Source organism: Phalacrocorax carbo, chromosome 6, assembly GCF_963921805.1.
Source record: "Phalacrocorax carbo chromosome 6, bPhaCar2.1, whole genome shotgun sequence".
NCBI lineage: Eukaryota > Metazoa > Chordata > Aves > Suliformes > Phalacrocoracidae > Phalacrocorax > Phalacrocorax carbo.
The window spans coordinates 60,612,100-60,633,815 of record NC_087518.1 but is presented as its reverse complement, the minus strand read 5'-3'; the positions used below and the strand labels follow the sequence as shown (position 1 = coordinate 60,633,815).

General features: G+C 41.7%; 1 protein-coding gene across 1 annotated transcript in view; it reads left to right on the top strand.

Annotated features, from left to right (window-relative positions):
* PLPPR5 (phospholipid phosphatase related 5) overlaps window positions 1-21,716 on the top strand; it is a 283,981-nt gene that overhangs the window by 155,319 nt on the left and 106,946 nt on the right. The window contains exon 12 of the mRNA XM_064455578.1: window positions 14,513-14,587. Within this exon, the coding sequence (XP_064311648.1) occupies window positions 14,513-14,587 (75 nt within the window). The remainder of the gene's footprint in view (window positions 1-14,512; window positions 14,588-21,716) is intronic.

Genomic DNA, 21,716 nt, shown 5'->3' with positions numbered 1-21,716 from the left:
CACGGAGGTAGATTTACACGTAGATCAGGCAAATCTTGCAAGAGTAAATTCTTCCTTCTGTTAACTTACAAACACACTTTAAAATTTGCTCTCTATATAAATCACAAGCAGGTGTTCAGGACACCTTAAGCTAGCACTTTGCTGACTAGTAAGTCTGGATGACACCAGTGTTAACATTTTCAAATACCATTTTTAAAAAGGTATAAATCATACCTAAGTATCTGAAGTTATACACAAAAGTATACAAAGTGTTATCCCCAAAGTAAAGGCACAAACCTGTTCAGAAAACAGCAGGATGTTGAGATCTGTTTTTCTGCACGTTAAGGCCAAAAGTCCAATGCATTTCAACAGAAAAAGGAAGGATCATTGGTCTTTTCTTTCTCTCTTTTTTTTTTTGTTTGCGCTTGGAAAGAACTGGGAATAGCAAAAATAAATCCTTATCAAGAACCATTGAACTCTCTCCCAGAATCTTTCAAATATCACAATTCAAGTTATCCTTCAAATGTCAGTCTCAGACTTCACTGTCAGGTAGTCACCGCCTGTTCTATTATTACTACTGCTGCCTACCTTGAGAAGTCTATTCACAATACATTCTTTTTAAAGATAGGCAGCAAGCTGTTATTCTGTCGTTCCATCTATCTCTTGTGCTGTGTTTATTGCACTAGCATTTGGGCCTCAGGAACAGACACTATATTAATGTCAGTTAAAAGAAAAACCTGGAAAGAATTTGTGACTCTCTGAGACAGCGGGATGCATTCGCACCCTATTTTACCCTGCGATATTTACTGTTTATGCATTTCTTTCAGGGAAGTTAGCCAGAAGCCTAGTAGAAAAATAAATCATAGCTGTAGCTAAACTGAAGATGGATCATGGCTATATCCATAGTTACAAACTTTTTCAAAGGTCAGTTTTCAATACAGTGTGTGCTAAATTATGAACTGTGTGCTTAATTGCCCAGAAGTCATTTTAGGTTGCATCCCTCTTTGCCCGCACAGTTGTTCTTCCAGAGTACGCTAAAGCTTTCAGCGGTTCATTCAAATGAATATAGGTCATTGCACATTTTCAAGTATTGCCGTTGTCCCAGTAGTCTTTGTTAGCTAACCTAAATACTTATAAAAATATTTCAGCTAAATATTTTTCCTTGTGAGTGTGGACAGTATGACAATTTGGGCTCACACCTTTGATTTCCCCTTATTCGTTGACACTGATCTTAAATTACAAGCTGCTTACAGCTGTGACTATCTTTCGCCATCTGCCTGGATAGCAGCTAATACATTTGGAGTATTATTGAAACTTTAATGAATATTACTACTTACGCAGCTTCTTTACAGGCTTCAACAGAGCGACATGGCACTGCAACATTCATTATCTCAACGGAACTCACGTAGTACATAAAACATCTGCAAGATGCTTTCCAACAGGTCCCAACCGGTTGAAACACGTTTGACCTAAATGCTTGAAAGTCTGTTGACTGTGAGGGAAAAACGCACAGTTCTTCAAAAAGAAGAGAGGTGTTTTAATAACATTACGGTATTCTAGTAGCAATGCTTTAACTTTCTTTTGATCTGTATTAGATTATGTGACAGCATTGGTAGGCAAAAGAGCAGATTTTTGATAGCAAGAGAGCCTTGCTCTTCGTCTGTACAGTATAAGCTTCCTGTAGGAAAAGGTTGTTTCATGTGGTAAATTGCACAGCAATTAAAAATATGCAGCAATCTCCTCATAAACAAAAGGTAACGCACTGTTGGTGAAATAAAATGTTAATTGGTGACTGTTAGAAAGAAGCTTTTCTCAGCATGTCTTTTATGGAGAAAAGAAAGACATCCAGGCTAAATAGTAGGTTAGCATTACTTTTTGCCAGGGCACACAAACGTCACTTTTCAGTCACTTTTATGAATCACGCATATATTCTAGGACGTCCCTTTAGACTGTGCCATCACTTCATGCAGTGAAGTCCTGGAAATAGCCATGCTGGAGACTGTAACTTGCAGACAGCTTTCCGACTCTCAAGTCTTCTTTTCTCTAAGAGTGTGGAGTAGAAGGGTTTTTTCACCAGTACCAAATTAAGGCCTCTGGCTCTTTGTCTGCAAAAGGCTCATTGATCGCTGTGTCCCTACCCGTGCTCCGTAGGGTAAAGAAATCAGGCAATCAGTAACAGCGATGTAAATGTTCTTATTCCCTCTTGTTCCATTACAAAGGCATGTTTCAATCTCAAACACAAAGCACAGGCACGCTGAGTTACAACAGAGGGCCATCTAGCCTGTCTCCTGATTCTAACTGTGGCCATTAAAGGTTGCTTAAGGAAAAAGCAAAAGAAATAGAGAGTATGATTTAATGATCCTTCCCCTGAAAAGACATCCTGAATTTAGTGATTTATAATCTGAAAGTTCGTCTCCATCATCACGTTTAAAACTGATCGTGTCCCCGGTGAATGCATCTAAACTCTTTTGGGAGCCCTTTCACAGCTTTAGCTTCCACAAGAATATAAAATTTCCCAAAACTATTCTGAAACAATGCATTTCTTTTCTTAGAGATTCATTTCTTAGCACTATAATAGCAAGATAAAGAAAGGCCGGACTCTGCTTCTCAAGCTGAAAGCTGCGCTGGAGCTAAGCTTTCACTGAAGAGCAGGTAGCTTTTGACACCACTCGGTAGGACTGCTTTTACACACTGATTTTGACCCACCTAGATTCTGTTTCATCCCCAGTGTCCCTTCTTATTTCTTTATAGCCTGTCACATCTTTACTGTGAAATGACATCTTACTGTATTTAGGTTTTTATCCCTCTCCTGGCCACAAAATTCTTTTTGATGCTGGTATCCTCATCACAACTGCTATTTCAGCATGCTTTCCCTCTAGAGGTTCTTTTCCTTTATGCACATACATTTCAGGTGTTGCTTACTGCCTTTTTTTTTTTAACGACTTTTTTTTTAAAAGCCAGATTTCTGCAGCTTTGTCACTGACTCACCTGATGTTTTCTTTAATTTTTTGTTTTTCCTTACTGTCCCTTCCTTAAAAAGTCCTCCCTTCAGAAAAAAAAAGTCCTCTATTGATTGGGCAAGCAACCTAATTCCTTCCTTCTAAGATTAGTCATTGAGTCATCTCCCAGTTTATTTAATTACGTATTTCATACATGTTTCTTCTTCTGGGGCTGGAAGAATTCCATTAAAGACCAGATAAGTGAGTCTTTCCCAACTGGCAGCTCTTCGATCCTGTTCTTGATGGAATTTTGCAGTGGTGTTTTTCAGCATGAAGTAGGATTGGTGGGTTCTTCTGTTCTCCTGTGATGAGTTTTTGTAGTTCAGGACAACAGGTATTCTTGCTCCTGCCACACCACATATCTTTCTTTCCTCCAGATCAGCTCTGATGACTTCCTCATTGCCTCTTTAATGAAACCCCCCAATCATCCATGCATCTCTGGTTTTCATGTTGCAAGTGCGCATCTTCCCTTATCCCTCATGTGTTATTTCTTTATCCATTACTTTTTGTCCTTTTCTGATCCATGTCATGATCTTCTGTATAATACAATTAATTTTCCTCATGATCCAGTCCCTGCTTATTTTCATTGCCCCTTTCTCTCTTCTTAACGGAGCTGGCTGTTCTTCCTTCCCCCTTGGTGTGTCTGCCAGTTCCTTCTCTTTACTTCTCCACCTTGATCTTTCAGTTGGCTGTCTTTTCTCTTTCCTTGTCTTCATGGCATGAACAGCTACCTTTCTTTTCTGGGTCTCTGTGTCTCAGATCCCAATTTTCTTCAGGGATCTACAATTCTTGAATCTTCCATGCTGTCTTGTCTTTTCTCCTCTGTCATGTCCTTAAATACCCTTTAAAAACTTGATTCTATGTACCCATGGCAACAGTCACTTCAGATTCTGTGACCAAAGCAAGCACTGAATTAATTCTGCAGTGCTTTTCTTGTTTACCATATCGCATACAAATGGGAGAGCTGAATTTTCCTATCTGATGACTCATAACTCTCCACTAGAGCTGATGTTTGAGCCCGTTTTCTTAGAGCTGAGTGAACAAATCCTAAGGAACAACTCATTTAGGGAAAGTAACCTGTTTTTTCCCTGTTACCATGAAACAGAATCTGTTGGATTTTTACAAAGAGTAAATATTGAATGGCTGGTTAGGATGTGCTGAGCTTTGGAATATTCTTCCCAAAACCTTCAGAGAAGAAAGACAGCAATGAGCAACACATATCTGGGATAGTGAGGGAGGAAATAGGATAAACCAACTTTGTTAGCAGCCATCTGTTACTCCCACAGCTACTGCCGCCTTGTGCATGAGTGTTCAAAACCATGTGAAAGCATGCCGTAGGCTCGGTCTGAGGGGATGGCTTTGCAAACCTTTGGCAAACGCTGCCAGGAAGCTGCAAGCACCCCTCAGTCAATAAGAACAGCTACTGATAAGCTCATCACCGCATCGGATTTGAATGCTACGTAGATGGAGAGCACCAACTAGCATGTTAGGGAAAGTACACGGGCGTTACGTATGTAACGTGCACGTTACCAGCTACAGAGTTAGGAGTGAAATGCAGAAGTGGCTATGATACATAGAAGGATGCTTAATACTTAAGGAGGGCTGTATGTGTATACAGGGTTGATTGATCTTGCGAGATAAGGTGCTGGTGTGGTTTCTCATGTCAGCAATACTAGAAAGAAGCTGCTTATCTGATTATACAGATTGTGGAGAGGACTAGTTCTCTTGTGCAGAAGACTCTCCTACAAATAAGATGCATCTTGACCATCTGTTGCCAGATGGAAGTGTTCTACTTCTGAATCACTGGCTGCAATGACATATTTGGAAAATGAATCTTTCATGGAGAGATCCACAGCACAAACTGTTTGTGATGAACCTCACATACACACGCTGAGGTTATATTTTCTGTTTACTTGGCCTTAAGTTATAGTGTGGCTATATACTCATGGGAACATATTGTTGGTTAGTAGATAGCAAATCCTGCAGTTCGCACCCACCCTTTGAGAGGTATCCCGGTTGCCTGAATAAGAAGTACATAATTTATCACTAAAAAATGCAAATACAACATAAAGGTCCTATTCCACTTTTATTTTGAGATCTCTGAATTTATTTGTGGGGTCTGTAGGATTCAACATACGTACTTAGGTGGCCGGTGCGGGCAGTGTTTTGGTATTCAGGCAGGCCCAGAACACCGCCAATCGACTCGTACGCCTTCACTTACAGGTCTGTACTTAAATTTCCTGTGAAAAAAAAACCAAAACCAAACCCAAAAACATTTTTCCTTTATTTATTATTTATTTCTTTAAGATATTTACTGTGATTCTTCTAGTGAACAGATTAAGAAGAAGAAAAAAAATTGTACATAAGCTAACTGGGAACGTTATAGTTGTGCAGCAAAATTTTAAGTCATTACTTTTTTAATGAAGTATAAAGATGATTATTGTGCTTAAGTTCTTTGAAGTTTAATGTGGCTTTTTACACATATTATTATGCACAAATTAGGTCTGATGCAAAAGCTGAGAACTGTCCCTGAGTTTTATCTCGACAGAAATAATTCCAGGTTTGAGTCTTACATGAGGTGAAATGAACTGAGTTTCTTTGGGCAGAAGGAAATAGAACAAATAAGTGGAATCGGAAGAAATAGCATCTAGGGAGTTATCCATGCCAGCCTCCATCAAATCTGTCTAAACGAGAAATAATTGATAAACAGATTGTTGCCGTGTCATAGAGACTCTCACACTGGTGACATGGTGCGCCTCTTTGATTTTGAAAAAGAAGAACCATACCCACTCCCATTTGTAGCTGCATCACATCTTTTTGGCAGAACAGAATTTCCTTAGTCACATGAGGAAAGTACTCAACGTATTTTAAGATACAGTTTAAAGAAAAGCAGCAGCTGAAGGCTGGGAGGAAAACCATTACAGTGTGTTCAGCCCAGCTTCCCAAAACTCCGTCAGGCGATTCTGCAGACCAGCAGCTCAAGACAACTTGACATGCAGCTATTACTGAATAAAAATCAGTTTTGGTTTACATGTGACCGTAGTGGCTTCTGCTTCTTCTTTGTATCTACTTCTGGTGAACATCAGAGCGGTTGATTTTTTTTTGGTGGCAAAAAATATTTAGAAATACCAAATTTCACAGGCTGGTGTCTGAGCTAACTTTAAATTGATGCAAGGTGGAATTGATCCTTGTAATAGAAACAGTAATGTGTGATACTTACATCTACTCAAAACTAATCAGCCTAACTCAAAATTTGGATATTGGCAACAATGAAAATTAAAAAATCAGGAAAGAAATGTCAATACTGAATAAGTTTGAGGAAATCACAGTATGACCTCGCTTACTCTGCTGTTATTTCTTTCTAATAATACTGTTAATGAGACACACAGAAAGTATATTAATCAGGTGGGTAAGTTTTACCAACAGCTGTTTCACATCGGATTCCAGATGAGGCTTTATGACAGATAGGTCATTGTCTGTTGCTTCTGGTGGGCTGACTCCCCATCCATCATCGATAGTGACTGACTGATCCCACAGCTGAAATAAGCAACGCACAAATGTCCCTGCAGACCCTATAGGGCAAACTGGAAAGCGAGGACAGAAAGTGTGGCTGGCCATGAAGTACTTCAGGGACTCTGCATACTCAGCTGAGCACCGGGAACTGCGGGACAAAAGATGCTTATCATGTGCAGGTACAATCATGGCTGCATAAAGCAGGCTTGACTCACCCACCACCTCCACAGCACTACCAGCCTTGACTGCGAGGGGCTCTCAGCAGCAGTAATTCTAGTGTCATCAGTGTGCAACTGAAAAAAAAAAAGTTTAAATTCCCATTGTTATGCTATATTTGTGAATTATTTGTTCAGAACTTTCAGGACTCAAGACTTGGTTCGCTGGGTTTAAAACAGACCCAGTATTGCTACCCCATTGCATGGCCTGTGCCATTCATAGCTCACTGGCCATTGGTAATACTGGGAGAGCTGCAGCTGATTTTGCCTTGCCTGGTAAATCCATTCCTGACTGCAGAGCAACCTGCAGACCGAGACTAGCAGTTTAAAACATTCCACATATTTGAATATTTTAATTCTAAAGCAGAGAGAAAGCCGAAGACAATAAGCTATTCCAAGATCTATATGGGGAATTTTTCCAGACAGTTACCCTGTACTAACTATTCTAGTGAGTGTCTTGCAGAGGTTCCCACAATCAGCTGGGAAGGTGTCTTTGTAGGTACCTCCTGAGGGGTGAGGCCTTCCTGTTGTTGTGGTAGAGAGCTGTTGTCCCAGCCGTGTTGGGTGGAATTTCATGTCAGCACCAAAATTTTGCTTCTTCACTCTAGTGGGGTCTTTTTTTAAGTGCAAAGCTTTAGGATTAAGATTTGCCTTGATTTCACAAATGAAGTAATTTTATGAATTTCTTGTATTGGTTAATCCCATATTAACTTGCCTGCTTGCAAAACAAGTGCATTCTTCCCTCATCTTCTTAACATAAAAATGACCTTGTTATTTCTGATAATGCAGCTTGTTGGGCAAAACTTAATCCTGTCACTACAAACATAATCCAGTGAATCCTCTTCTTGCTGATAACACTTTTTACTATCTGAACTCCTGTGGGAGCTTTGATTTGGTGTTTGGCAGGCTTCCAGGTCCTCCTAATGTTAATCTTCAGATAATGAGTAATCTAAGAAAGAGAGGGATACAGCTTCTCTGGTTCCTAGCTTTCATCTTTCATGGTAATTTGATTGTTTCTCAATACTGTTTCAACTGTTTTACAGTCTTTTAAAACCTCATTTTATTTAATTTCAAGACAGGAGAGCACACCTTAGCTCTCAATATCATCACAAATGTACACCCATCAGAAGGCTGGCAAAGCATGAAGAAACAAGAGACATTTGTGCAACATGTCTGGAAATCACTGGGGAAAATACTGTGTTGGTATATGTTGCACTGCCTCCAATCTGCTGATAACATTCTCCTCCACATTTCACTTACTCTTGACCTAGATGTTGCTGTCCGTTGGCAATCACTGATGGCCCGGCAGATGCTACAGGGACCTTGTTGGCTATGGATTAATACACTTGTGAGGTGGAAGGTTGTTTGGAGGAAGTGGCAAAGCGAGTAACTGCCCTGGGCTTCAGAGCGAAAGAGCACCTGAATTCATTACTAAGGTTCACCAGTTAGTGGCACTCGTGAATTTTCAGGTAGCAAAAGCAGCTAAGAGTGCCTTTTCCTGCTCTCAGCAGGGTGATCTGCAATTGTTCTTCTCTCATGTGTCTCTCAGCTGACAGCAACCTATTGCACAGTTTAGATTTCATTGGCTTCACACTTTGCTTTTGAATATATGTGAAAATGTTGACTTTGACCTGTATGATCTGTGCCCAAGTTATCTTAAATAGTAATTTCTCCCCCAGCATCTCTACCATCAGTATGACCTGTGCTACTTCTGTTCCTTTTTCCCGTTACACACCTAAGAGCTACATTCTCTCTGCTACTGGGGAGAATTAGCTCTCGTTATTTCTTTTCTTACTCTGCCAGATCTGGAGCCTGAAATTCCCGTCATTCCTATTTTTTCATTTTACGGTATTTTCATAGGAGAAAAGGAGTTTGGAAAAACATCATATATTTGGCTGAGAATAAACTCCCTAGCATTTTGTGTGAAGAAGGTACAGACATTCATGTACAAAATTCTCCACTTCATCACTCCTATCTGAAGATGAGTTTTTTAATATTCTGTAGTTTGGCGTGATATTCAGGTTACATTAGATATGGGGGTCATCTCTCTTCTGTCAGTTATTCAAAGCGCTCATTTGCTGTTCATAGAGTTAGAGTTAGCTTCCCCTTGCTTTGTCTGTCCTCTCTCCTCAAACCCCAAGATCAACACTAATATCAGCATCAGGGAAAAGAGACTTTTAATTACTGCAGCACCAAAGCTTAAAATATAAGTGAAATCCTCTTGGAGGAAGAGGAAGAGTAGTGGGAAAATGTGGAAAACCTAATGAACTGTGTTACTTTAGATTGTTCTGAATATACATTTCAGAATTTCCACCATGAATATGGTTCAGATTATTACAATATTTTTCTCTGATTATTTTTCTCAGCCTTAGAAAAGCTAGAAAATCAGCTAAAGCTGATTTTTGTCAGCTTTAGATCATGTAAGAATTCTTTCTGGTATAAGAACAGAGACTTCATTATCTGTGAAAGCCTGAGCAGAGTTAGAAAAAGGAGCTGTCTGTGCATATGCATGCAACAGAGAAGTGGCTGGAACAGAGGTAAAAATAAGAAGGGAAATCTTCACTAACAGTATTTTTCATTAGTAGAGTATCAACTACTGTAAAAATTAACTTTAAAAAGTGTTTTTTTCACCCCAATGAAATTCAGCAGTGACAAGAGCTATGACATTTAAGCTGTAAGTATGAAACTCCTCAGGTTTGCACTGTAATTCTTCTCTAGCTGGATATCAGGGCTGTGCCTTTGTGCTCCTCAAGGCAAGTCCGCTGAGTGGTGCAGGAACTCTCAGCCTGGCCATCTGCAGGGACAAAATAGTGGACAATCTGAAACAATGGACTAACCTGATACAAATTGATTGACTGAATTCTTAGCGACCTTCACAGCTAAGTGTTTGACTAATTGGTACAGGAACTATCAAGGTGGGAATTTTGGAGTGTCCTGAAGGCTTTCCTGGGCAGCTCCTACCATGCCCAGGCCAATTTGTGTGTTCCAATGTGTGGATTAGCAGCCTGGGTGGACAATCTTGACCATCCAGGGACTCCCCAGCTGGTTCATCTTGGAAAACTGATTAAGCTGTATCTAAATATCCTTTAGGCCACAAACTCTAAGCTCTCATACTTTACATTGGTGGAGGACATTCACCCTCCATAGGAATAGATACTGATGATAAATAGATGGATACAAATGCTACAAATGATAGATATAAATGCCAGTATCTCAGAGGAATGTATCTTCATTGTTTTTCTCTCTTTTTCTTCATTAAAATGTCATAATCTTCTCCATTCTCCATTACCTCTATGAAGACTATATAGATTTGGCATATAAAAATGGTTTCCTATCACGATGATTTGTTTTCTTCATAGCACAGTGACCTTATTTTCCTGTTTTCTTGACAAATCCAACACTCCCCAGACACATTCTCTGTTTACCTTCTGGCAAACCACTACATTTTTACCACACTGGGGAGTATAAGTGCTACAGATACTTCTAGTGAGCTTTATTTGCATTTTAGTAGAATTTTTTTAGTTCAGAGCATATCTTTACATGTCCTGAATTATTGATAAGTACTTCTTCCTTGGTGTAGGTGAACTCACACAGAAGTGGAAAGAGACAAATGAAATAGAATATGGCATTTGTATTTCTAGCTGAATCCTAAGTTACAGGAAAACCTGTGATGGAACATACATCCTGTAATGATACAGTAGGGTTTTGGATCTGCTTGGCACTTGTATAACAAGCTATTGAAGATAGAATCATAGAATCATAAAGGTTGGAAAAGCCCTCTAGGATCATCAAGTCCAACTGCCAACCCAACACCCTCAAGCCTCCTAAACCATGCCCTGAAGTGCCATGTCTACACAGCTTTTGAACACCCCCAAGGACGGTGACTCCCCCACCTCTCTGGGCAGCCTGTGCCAGGGCCTGACCACTCTTTCAATGAAGAAATTTTCCCTCACACCCAACCTAAACCTCCCCTGACGCAGCCTGAGGCCGTTCCCTCTCGTCCTGTCACTGGTGACCTGGGAGCAGAGACCAGCCCCCCCCTCACTCCAGCCCCTCTCAGGCAGCTGCAGAGAGCGAGAAGGGCTCCCCTCAGCCCCCTCTTCTCCAGGCTAAACCCCCCCAGCCCCCTCAGCCGCCCCCCAGCACACTTGTGCTCCAGACCCTGCCCCAGCCCCGCTGCCCTTCTCTGGACACGCTCCAGCCCCTCAAGGCCCTGCTTGTCCCGAGGGGCCCAAACCTGAGCCCAGCACTCGAGGTGGGGCCTGCCCAGGGCCGAGCACAGGGGCCCCATCCCTGCCCGGCTCCTGCTGGCCACAGCAGTGCTGACACAAGCCCGGGGGCTGGTGGCCTCCTTGGCCACCCGGGCACTGCTGGCTCATGCCCAGCCGGCTGTCAGCCAGCACCCCCAGGGCCTTCTCCGCCGGGCACTTCCCAGCCCCTCTGCCCCAGGCCTGGGGCGCTGCCTGGGGTTGGTGTGACCCAAGGGCAGGACCCGGCACTCGGCCTTGTTAAACCTCACACAACTGGCCTCGGCGCATGGATCCAGCCTGCCCAGGTCCCTCTGCAGAGCCCTCCTGCCCTTGAGCAGATCGACACTCCCGCCTAATTTGGTGTCATCTGCAAACTGACTGAGGGTGCACTTGATCCAGATCATTGATAAAGATATTAACAGAACTGGCCCCAACACTGAACCCTGGGGAGCCCCGCTCGTGACTGGCCACCAACTGGATTTAGCTCCATTCACCACAACTCTTTGGGCTCGGCCATCCAGCCAGTTTTTTACCCAGTGAAGAGTGCACCCGTCCAAGCCATGAGCACCCAGCTTCTCTGGGAGAATGCTGTGGGAGACAGTATCAAAGGCTTTACTAAAGTCCAGATAGACAACATCCACAGCCTTGCCTTCACACTGGCTTTCACCAAAATGGGGACATGCCAGAAGACAGTCATACAAATGGCCGCTGTGGATAATACAAGCAGTAAAATAGTGAGAAGATTAGGGGACTCCCTTTCAGAACTAAGGATATTTAAGTTCATTTTGTGGCTTTGGCAGAAATGTGGTATTAAATAAATCACTTGAAGCCACATTCAAGCTGTGAGCCCAAGTACCTCCTCTTCTGTTTCCGAGCAATGTTGGAAGTGCTTAAACTCTAACCGTCTTACTTTTTTACATTAAAAGTTGTTTAGAGTTTCCCGGAGCTCATTGCTGATGTCACATCTGAAGAGGAGGCCTCTCTCAGGAAGTACCTGAGCTAGTCCGCATGCCTAGAAATCACCTGTAGAATTGATTTCCAGGCAAAACATTGGACAGTAACTGCTTTTTATAAAAACATTCTGCTGATTTGACCATGGTCTTGCTCCCAAACTCCTACCCCTTTTACACAGTAACTAAAAGTTTAAAAACCCCCACCCTAGAAACGCTGTTGTCCAGAGCTCCTCCTGGAGATGTGCACTTCCAATCTTTCTTCCAAAACCACAGAGAGCACAGGTCTGAACACGACTGCCTAGTCTAGCAGTGAGGCAGAGTGGTGACGACATGTGGCTGGGGTAGGCTTGTCTGGAGCATCATCCTGTAGGCTGCTGTTGGGCATACCCCAGGAACAGCAGCTGGAGGGAGGCAGGCTACCTAGCGCATGCAGCGGGGTACTGCCAGAGAAACGGTTTCATAGGCTGCCTAGTGACTAGTTCCATAAAAAGATTTCATACTGCTAAAACAGAACTAGTTCTTTGCCAAGAGCTATTTATAGGGATGCTTGTAGCATTTCAGCCATGCCCTCACAGATGGCTTCTGGATGCCTCATCCAGGCTCACTCATCTTCTTCCAAACTCACAGCAGCAGCCTCTAGAAAGGTAATTTCACATATAGTATGTATTTATCCTGTGTAAAGGGTGTTCCAGGCTCCAACCAGTGTCTGTCTCCATGTTACGGAAAAGTAAATTCTGGGACACACCTCAGGCTCTACAGTTCATCACCATTTTGGTGCACTGAGAGCTTTAGGCATTGGCAGACACCCATCTGCAGTATTTATGCAACATTAACAAGAACATGTCTTTCCTTTGGTGCTGTGCTGGAGAAAAATCTTAGGCCCTTTTTGTTCTTTGTATTGGTCTTTAATGCTCAGAGCTTGTTCTCTTTTCTTCAGTGTACTGCTAGCGCTCAATAAATAATAAATAACTGCTATGTTGGTGTCTCTTTAATGAGCTGAGCCTATAGTCCCAACATGCAGTAGCTGTGCATGCACATCTCCATATGCAATATTAATGGTTATCTTATGTAACCGTAAAACGGAGTGTCGAGGAGTCCCTGGGACCCTTGCCTGAGTGAGGATTGCAATGGAGTATGAACAGGGTTGGCCCTGGATGCATACAAGTACATTGATCAACAGCAGAGCCACCATTTTCTATTTGCTTGATAAATAAGTTCAGCCTTTAACAATCGGAGAGATATTTCAAGAACATATGCCCTGCTGCTTGCTTATGAAGCAATTTCTTGTCTATTGCTTTGGATAAACACAAGCTGAACGCAGATAACCACTGCTGTGCTTGATAGCCCCAAAGACTGGGCTAAAAATGCCCAGAGTGGTGGGGTCCCAGCTGAAAAGCTCCGAGCTGCCGGAGGGACCCCACCTGGTGCACGCACATCTCACTGAACAGAGCAACAGCTCTCTTCCCACACTTGTGCTGACTGGGAAGGGGAGGGAGGCACAGTGTCTGGCTCCCTCAGCCACCTTCACGAGGGGAGGGGACCCAAAAGGGTGCTCAGTGCATTGCTGGGAGCCAGGCTGCACACACACATAGCCGAGTTTGGTTTTCCGATATTGCTTGGAAGCATCTGCTTTCTCTTCTCTTGAGTTTGCTGCCTCCAAGTAGTGGTGGGGTGTTGTGTTTTGTTTTGTTTTGTTTGTTTGTTTGTTTGTTGGTTGGTTTGTTTGTTTAAGGAAGAAGAGAGCAATCTAGAGGGGCTGCCCAGCATTTACAAGTTTTCTAACACTTGAAGACGCTAACTGCACTGGAGATTTTGGTCAATTTACTGTTCCAGTCATGGGCTGATTCCCAGGATTGTTACATCCCCAGGGCATTGCTTTCTGCTCTTCTTTTCCTGTGGCAGAGATTAGCAGTGCAGGTTTTTCTTCCAGGCGGTTATTGCTGTTTTGGTGTAATTTTTCCAGCAGGTCTAATAATTTTCATGCAAGGGACTAGGAAATGTTTTCTAGCAGTGGTCTTGAGAGTAAATATTCTGTGGGTCCTTCAGAACCAGAAATCTACTGTACTGTGATCGCAAGACACAACTTCACAGCTTGGTAGTTCCTTCTAGTCCTGTGCTCCCATGCTTCTGTAGGAGCCTGGTAGATTAAAATTCTAGTTTAGAAAACTTCTAAGCCTTCAACTGATGCCCCTTCAGCAAAGCCCTCTAGCATAAAATTTAAGAACATGCTTAAGTTTCTTTGAAGTCAATAGAATTAGAAAAGCTCTTCTGAAAAGAGATAAAGGATTTGTTTTCTTGGAGTATGCAGGGATATAATTAAAACAATTTTAAGTACAAATCTTTGTGTAGATACTGTTATTTAGAACAAAAATGGCTGGAATCAATTGAACAAAACAGTAAAATCTAAAGTAAGTTGAAGCTCTTTCATACCGGAATAAAGGAGCACACAGGAACACTTCTCTTCCCTCTTGTAATTCTCACCAGTCGTATTTTGGTACAAATTTGTGTTTTAAGCAGGCCTTTTATAGTTTGCTGTGGGCACGTTATTCTAAACAGTGCCAGCTTCTTACAGATGGACACAATAAACTCTGTTTCCTTCACAGGTGAACATGATTTCAAGCAGCAGGCGTCAGACTCGGAGAAGCTACAAGCCGTTGCCGTGCTTCATGTTAGCTGAGGTAAAAAAATATTGCAGATACGTTGCTAAGTTCTTGGGTGTATTTTTTAAGAAAATGCTCTCAGCTGCAACAGATTTATATTTTACCAACATATTTATGTTTATCTCAACACGGACTGCTATCTGCTAGTTGGCAATCACTTTCGGCAGCTGTGAATAAAATTTCTGTCCCCATACTGTTTTTTTTTTTCCCCTAGTTATTTCATGACAGGGAATGAAGGGGGTCCCTGTGCCTGCAATTTCATTTTAAGTGGATGTGATGTTCTGCAGTGCCAGAATCCAGGAGAGTGATGTACCTCTGAGCTGGACCCGTATAGATATTGGTGGTTAAATCCCCATAATAATACTCCATCAGTCTAGAATTCTTTTCGTTCATCAATCTTAAACCGCCTTACATTTGAGAGTAAATATCATTATTTTAATTGTAAAGATAGAGAGCAGTGAAACAGAAAGTTACTTTACTTGTTCAAGGTCATTCAGTCCGTCAGGAACAGGAGACATTTTGCAGTAATGCATACTGAATAAGTTAAGCACCATCTAAGCCCGTTTGTGTTTCTTTTGCTTTTATTTTTGAGACTGTTCTTACTGAGACACTATAATCCATTCCTTTTCTTTACTCTGATGCTCGTAGATCATGCTCATAGCAGAACCGATCCCAGTTAGATCTGCCCTGTAGTGGAGCTGGACCTGCAGCCCGGCATTTGATCTGACTTTAAGGTGCCTTGCTTCAGCCCACCAGGAACTCAGCAGGACTTGCCACCTGCAGGGATTTTGGAGTGCCTGGCTGCTGGGGCTATATTCCCACTGTTAACCTAATTATGCCAAAGCCAGCTTAGCCAGGGTTAGATCCAGGGGGGTATGGATAAGGATGCTGCCCAGCCATAGCTCTGTGGGCAGCCAGGGGCACGCTCATTGCACCTCTGGTAAATCTGGTGCAAGCGTTTAGGTGTAAGTGCACTACTTTGCAGTCACGCAAGGCCTGCGGCGTGGAAACGTCCCATTTCTGGCTTCGTGCAACTCACTTCTAGAGAACGGACCAAACTATATTGTAACAAATATATTATTTCATAGCAATACATATCTTGTGGAACCCAATAAAATATTGGTGTGAAGGAGAATGTAATTTCTTCGTAGGGCAGGTTCAACGCTGGCAACTCAGTTCAGAGCAGTTGTGCCCATTTACATCAGCAGAGGTTTTGTTCCCATTTCTCTTAAGGCATTTCTACATCCAAAACAGTTGGATCACCTATAAAATTCAGGTAATATTTTGCTTATCTTTTAATGCATGTTAATTGTAATGAAAAATCCCGATAGTTCTTCCAGGGTTGCCAGATGATTTGGGAGCCTGAGGGAGTCGATTAAGCTGTGTTTTGAGCACAATCTTGCCGGACTTACCTGTGCACACTGGTATAATTGAATTCTGTGGACCGCATATCAAAGTATAACATCTTCAGATAAATGTTGCTCAGGCTGAGTGAGAGTGGGAGCACTCTCCAAGCATCAATTTTCTTGTGCACTGTATTGAACGTGCTGCTTGGGCCTCACTGCAGAGGCAACTGGGCATTGGTATGCCTGGATTTTAAGCAATCTTTTGGCAGCTTCAGTTCTGGGGGCTTCAGTGGTGCTTCATATTGGACTTCAGAAGTAAAACTTGAGGAGAATTAATATTTCCTTGTGGATCTAGTTCCCAGACTCTCTGTGTCTTGGTACCCATCTCCTCACCTCACACCGGGACTGGGAAACCAGTGGTTTGGTTGCTGTAGGATGCTTAGACCTTTCTGTGATACATTTGGAGATATCTGATAAATGGAGAGTGGAGGATGTTGTAAATGGAGGGAGGATATAGCAACAATCCAGGGAGAAGTTTTTTATAGTGTAAACATTATGACTTAAGTGACCTTTCCTGAAGAACTTTTCATCCCCCATGGGGTCTTTCTTCTTTGCCTTTTAAATTACCGTAGCTTTTTTATCAGCACATTTTGCAAGTTGCTTCCATGTGGATAGAAAATTGCTTCATTGTCTGGCGTAATTTCTGTCAGCTAGTTTTATAACTTGGCAACTTATGTTCACCGTTTTCAAGTAATGTCTGTGATCCACTGTGGCACAAATCACTGCAGATCCGCTGGCTTTTCTTGCCTGTGCTATGTCACACCGAGACAGCATCAAGGTGCATGACCTCTGTATCGTTAAATCTGATGGCATTAGGGAATCCAAAACTCTGATGGGGCCATGATACTGTGATGTAAGTTTATGTTGTGGAACTCATTAGGGAAGTGGAACAGAGCAGCTAGAGCTGTAGATGGGGATCAGGAGACATGATTTCTGTTCCTGAATGTTGGGGGGAGTCGCTTAGCCTTATTCAACTTCTGGCTCGTTTTTGTAAAATCTGAGTAGCGATTCTACACCCACATCTGATAAGATACACAGCTAGAAGACAACAGATATGTTGTAGCAGTACTGTATTCTATAATCACTTGTTATTGTCATTGTTCTCCAGGATCAAAAGGTGATCCAAATGTTCTAACAGCTGTAATTCTTATTTTAAAGCAACTGGATAAGAGAAGCATGCAATATTTGAGCACCTGGGTTTAGGTATCTGAGTGATGAAAGGTCTGTGAGCTTTCTCAGCCTTCCTTTAAAAGCCTCATTGTATGTTCCTCACTTCTCTAGCAGAAGAAATTAGTCCACTCACATACACAAAAGACGTGATAAGGCAATAATTGTGCTTACACTTAGGCTGCAGCTGGAAGGCAAAAGAAGGTATCTGGTATGGGCTCAAGTATCTGCAGCCGTACAGCCACAAAACCGAGTCCTTTTCACTGATAAAAGGGAATAGAAGCCACGAGGTGCCAGTGGCAGTAACGGTGACTGTCATTTGGTGGTGATGGCCTGTAGAAACCAGACGTGTCTGCGAAGTTTACAGGACTGGGCTGTCCGTTGGAGAAACTGTTTATCTGCAGAGGCACAGTAGTAACTAAGTGGCTGTGTGTGGCTTTGCCAGCCTGTATTTCAAGAGTCTATTTTGCATGGGACACAGAAAAACATCTGCTTTCCTGAAAACCTGTCAGCCTTTATTGACTTGAATATTAGAGCATTTGAGCAGACGTAAATGGGATACAGGGACACAGGACTGTACGCAGGTCCTAGCTTGCTTCTCAGAGAGCTGTGTCTGAGATGCTGTGGCTCTCCATGCCGCTGATGTCCTGGTAGCACTTCCTCCTGAGCTCTGCAGTCGCCGGGAAGCAGGGGCTTAGCCCTCAGCCAGGGCTCATCCCGGCACCCCTGGCTGGGAGGTAAGCAGGGCAGCAGAGCGCAGCACACCTACAGCTATGTGAAGGTCGGTGAGTACCTTAGCCCTGGAAGGAGATGGGAGGGTGCTTGCTGGGAGCTACGGCAGGGAACAGAGATATACACGTTAGTCAGGTTCTGTTTCACTCTCTTCAGAAAAATATACCTTTTTAATGAGTCACCTGCAGGTTAGGAGCAAAAGAAAAGTTGGAGACCAGAGTGATTTACATTAGAGGAATGCTAAGAGTAGCTTCTCTCTTGCAACAAGGCAGAATAAGGTTTTCTGCACTTCTCAGAGCTTGCCCGAGCATAGGCTCAGCTCTGCTAAGCGATGATGTTACATCAGGAGATAATTTCTTCGGAAGATCTAGTTTCTGTGCTCTTGGCCTTTCTAGCAATATTTAGTGGAATTTTTTTCCTAACTTATTTCTAACCTTGGGAGAGAAATTATCTAAACAGATAAGATGTACAGAAACTTTCAGTGGTAAGAAAACCAGGGTCTCTGTAGACTTCATTCTTCTGGTGGTACTAAGCTCTATACCTTTCAAAATGTCAGCTTTCTTCTACATAAGTCTTGTAAGCTACTATTGTCAACCTTTCCGAAGTCCTCTGTCCTCTTCAATTCACAAATGATAGGAAAAATGCACCTGGGTATTGTCATCTGTTCCAGATACTTTCATTAGTCTAATTCAAAGAGATGAACCTCTTTTTATCTGTTGATCCTAGTGGATGGAACTAGGAGTTTGTATCTGACTACCCAAGCTGGAGGAAAAAATGTGAATTCTGTAAGGCTTTGAAAGCTCAAAAACCGAATCCGCATGGCAGAACTTGAGCCGTGCAAACGTCTGTTACATGCTATTGCTGTCAAGAGCGTCTGTGGTTCAAGGCATCGTTTACGCAGCCTCTTTTACACTTGGTTTTCTGTATCAGGCATTGAATTCTTATGGTATGTTGCTGCACTTGTTTATTTCTTGTTTTCCTGCTAGTACTTTTTCCATTAAAGAAGTTAATGTAAGCACCAGATTTTGAGATTGATCTCCTCAACCAACTCACGCAGCTGTTATAACAGACCATACATTTAGATTCCAAAGGCCAATTATTGTCCAAGAGTATTGTTCAATTTTCCTTTGACTGAAGTTTTCCCTACCTTGACCGTTCTTACACAAAATCTGATTTATTTCCCCTTTCTCTGAGATGTTTTAACCCATTTATTGTTTAGCAAAGTATCTTTTTCTAACATGTAGGCTGAAAACCGCTGCCCAGGTAACAGCTGTGAGGTAACGGTAGCTATCTCTCTTTAAGGGAGATACTTAAGACATTGCAGTTAGCTGTCAAGAATGCCTGCTGGGCTCAGTCTTAACTACCCTAAATCTAACTGTGCTAATCTTGTAACTACTTAGTACCACCAGGAGCAAACTTTTGCTAATCTTGCACACTTCTGCAATTTTAGACTTAGGCATTTTCCTACTTAGCGTTAAGTGGTATTATTTAAACAATCTATTCTACCTGTTTTTTCTGGTTTTCTTTTTTTTTTTTCCACTTGTGCCTATAAATATACTCATGGGAATCTCTAGAGAAGATATAATTCTTTCACCTGGCATTAACTGTTAGAATTTAGTAAACTTACCTTTTTTGGGGTGCAGGAATTAGAATATTAATAACTCTGGCAGCAGGCAGATCCTTTAATATGGGTGGCTGTGAGAATATTGACTTCTGTGTACTTCAGATACTTCAGACCTACATTCATCGACTGCCTATCTAAACCTTGTGAAAAATTTACCTTAACGTGCAAGGGACTTCTGACTTCTTAGCTAGAGCTCTGAACTGGGCTTAACTACGCTGATAGGCTTTGTTGTTTTTTAGTTTTTGTTGGGGTATGTTTTGTAGCAATACAGCAATGGCTTTTTTATGCTTCTCAGGAGATCCTGGCTGACATTTATCTCTGCCTTGGTTATGCACTCTGCAGAGCTCTTTATGCAATTTATTCTCCATTGAATTGTGAGCTTTCTCATAGCTGAGAATCAAGATGACTCAGACAATTTACAGCTGATTCAACAGTAGGAGGTCAATCTTAGTGTCTCCTTTACCCTTTGGGTTCTCAGGATTTATTTTCTGCCTAAGAAGGACATTATTTATAATCTCTCCCTTGTGTAATTTTCTCAGCCTACCATTTTCTTCTCCTCTTTTTTTTTCCCCGTTGCCAGTATCTAAGTAGCTTGTCAACAGTCTTAAAAAACCGGCCAGTAAGGCATTCAGCATAGGATGCAGAAACTGGCTGCATGTGAATGACCGAACTGCAGTTGTGTGAATTTGTAGTGATGCTGGAAAGCCAACAAGGACGGAAATAAAAAGCATGTCACATCTCCCATCAAAATAGCCAGCCTTCAAAATCTCAACTTATCAAACAATCTTTATTTTAATTTATAACTCTCAAAATGTATTTTTTTTTCTTTAAATCTAGGATTATTTTTTTTTTTGCAATGGACCTTAAAGATATTGCACTGAAGTGAAATGCTTGATATACATTCTGGAGCCTGCTCTTAGATGAACAGAGTTAGAGTGTGGCTTCTGTTTCTACCAAGTGTATTTGTTGGTGTTCTTTTATATGTGTATTTATTTCCATTCCAAGACTTGTAATCCCCTTTAGGTATGGCGCAAGATGCCTGATAACTTTTTTTCTTCAATGTGAAATGAATCAGCACATAAGCAGGGAAGTGCAATATTAGAAGGCCATGCAGATTTGTTTCTAATAATACTGCCATGTATTGTTGATCTCTTCTCCATGATTTAGCTCTTAAGGCTCTGCATAGCTACCTGTGTGCAAAATGTAGGTCCTGAAAGGAATTATAGAAAGTATAAAGATTATTATATCAGTTATATAATAATAATAATAACAATAATAATAATAATAATAATAATAACAACAACTACCACAAAAACAAACCAACAATAATTAAAAAATCTATTCAGCTGGTTTTTTTAATTACGTTGTAAGAAAATGAAGACTGTTTTAAAGCAATGCAGGGCTTTAAATACCACAGGTAAACGCAAAATACCAGGACAGGATCAAATACACACATTCTTTGGTGGAAATGAAGTTCTAACAGAAATTTAATAGGGAAAATAAAATAAATAAATAAATCGTAGCTGAAAACCCTACTCCATAGCTTTCGGTGACTTCGGCTGTCCTTGGCTTGCTGCTTGGTGGAAAGCTGTTCCTTCAATTACAAGCAGCCCTTTGACTCATTTTGCTTAGGGAAAAATCTATTTTTGACTGTCCTGCATATTTCTTGGAGCATCTGAACTGGGGGAGGTGATTGTTTTTTCCTAACCTTGCATCCCATTAACTACTCCTGGCTTATGGCTGCAGATACAAATACCGTTCCTAATAGGTGGCACAGAGAAGTTGCTTTAGGGAAATACATGAGCTTTGAAGCAGGAAGTGAATGGCTCAGGCCGTCTTCATCATGGAAATTTGTCCAGGATGTTACAGAGATCTTCTTACAGAGCAATTGTCGTGACTGACTGTCCTCTAATGCCATTCCAAAACCAGACAAAAAAAAATATTAGGGGTCCTTTTAAGATCTTGCTGAATTTGATATATCAATCCTTTGATAAAGAGCATGCAGGGAAATACATCTCTACATAGTGTGTGTAAGTCTCCCATCCCAATAGATTCTTCTCTTCCTTTGTGAAAATAGAATAAGTTTACCGGCTCAGAATCTGAGCCTTGTGAATGTTATTGCCACATATTGATTAGCCTACATCTACTGGCTGTTCATTTAAATAGCTTTTGGATCGGAGTTGCCTTGCAGGAAAGTAATCCTTTCACAGTTCTTTTC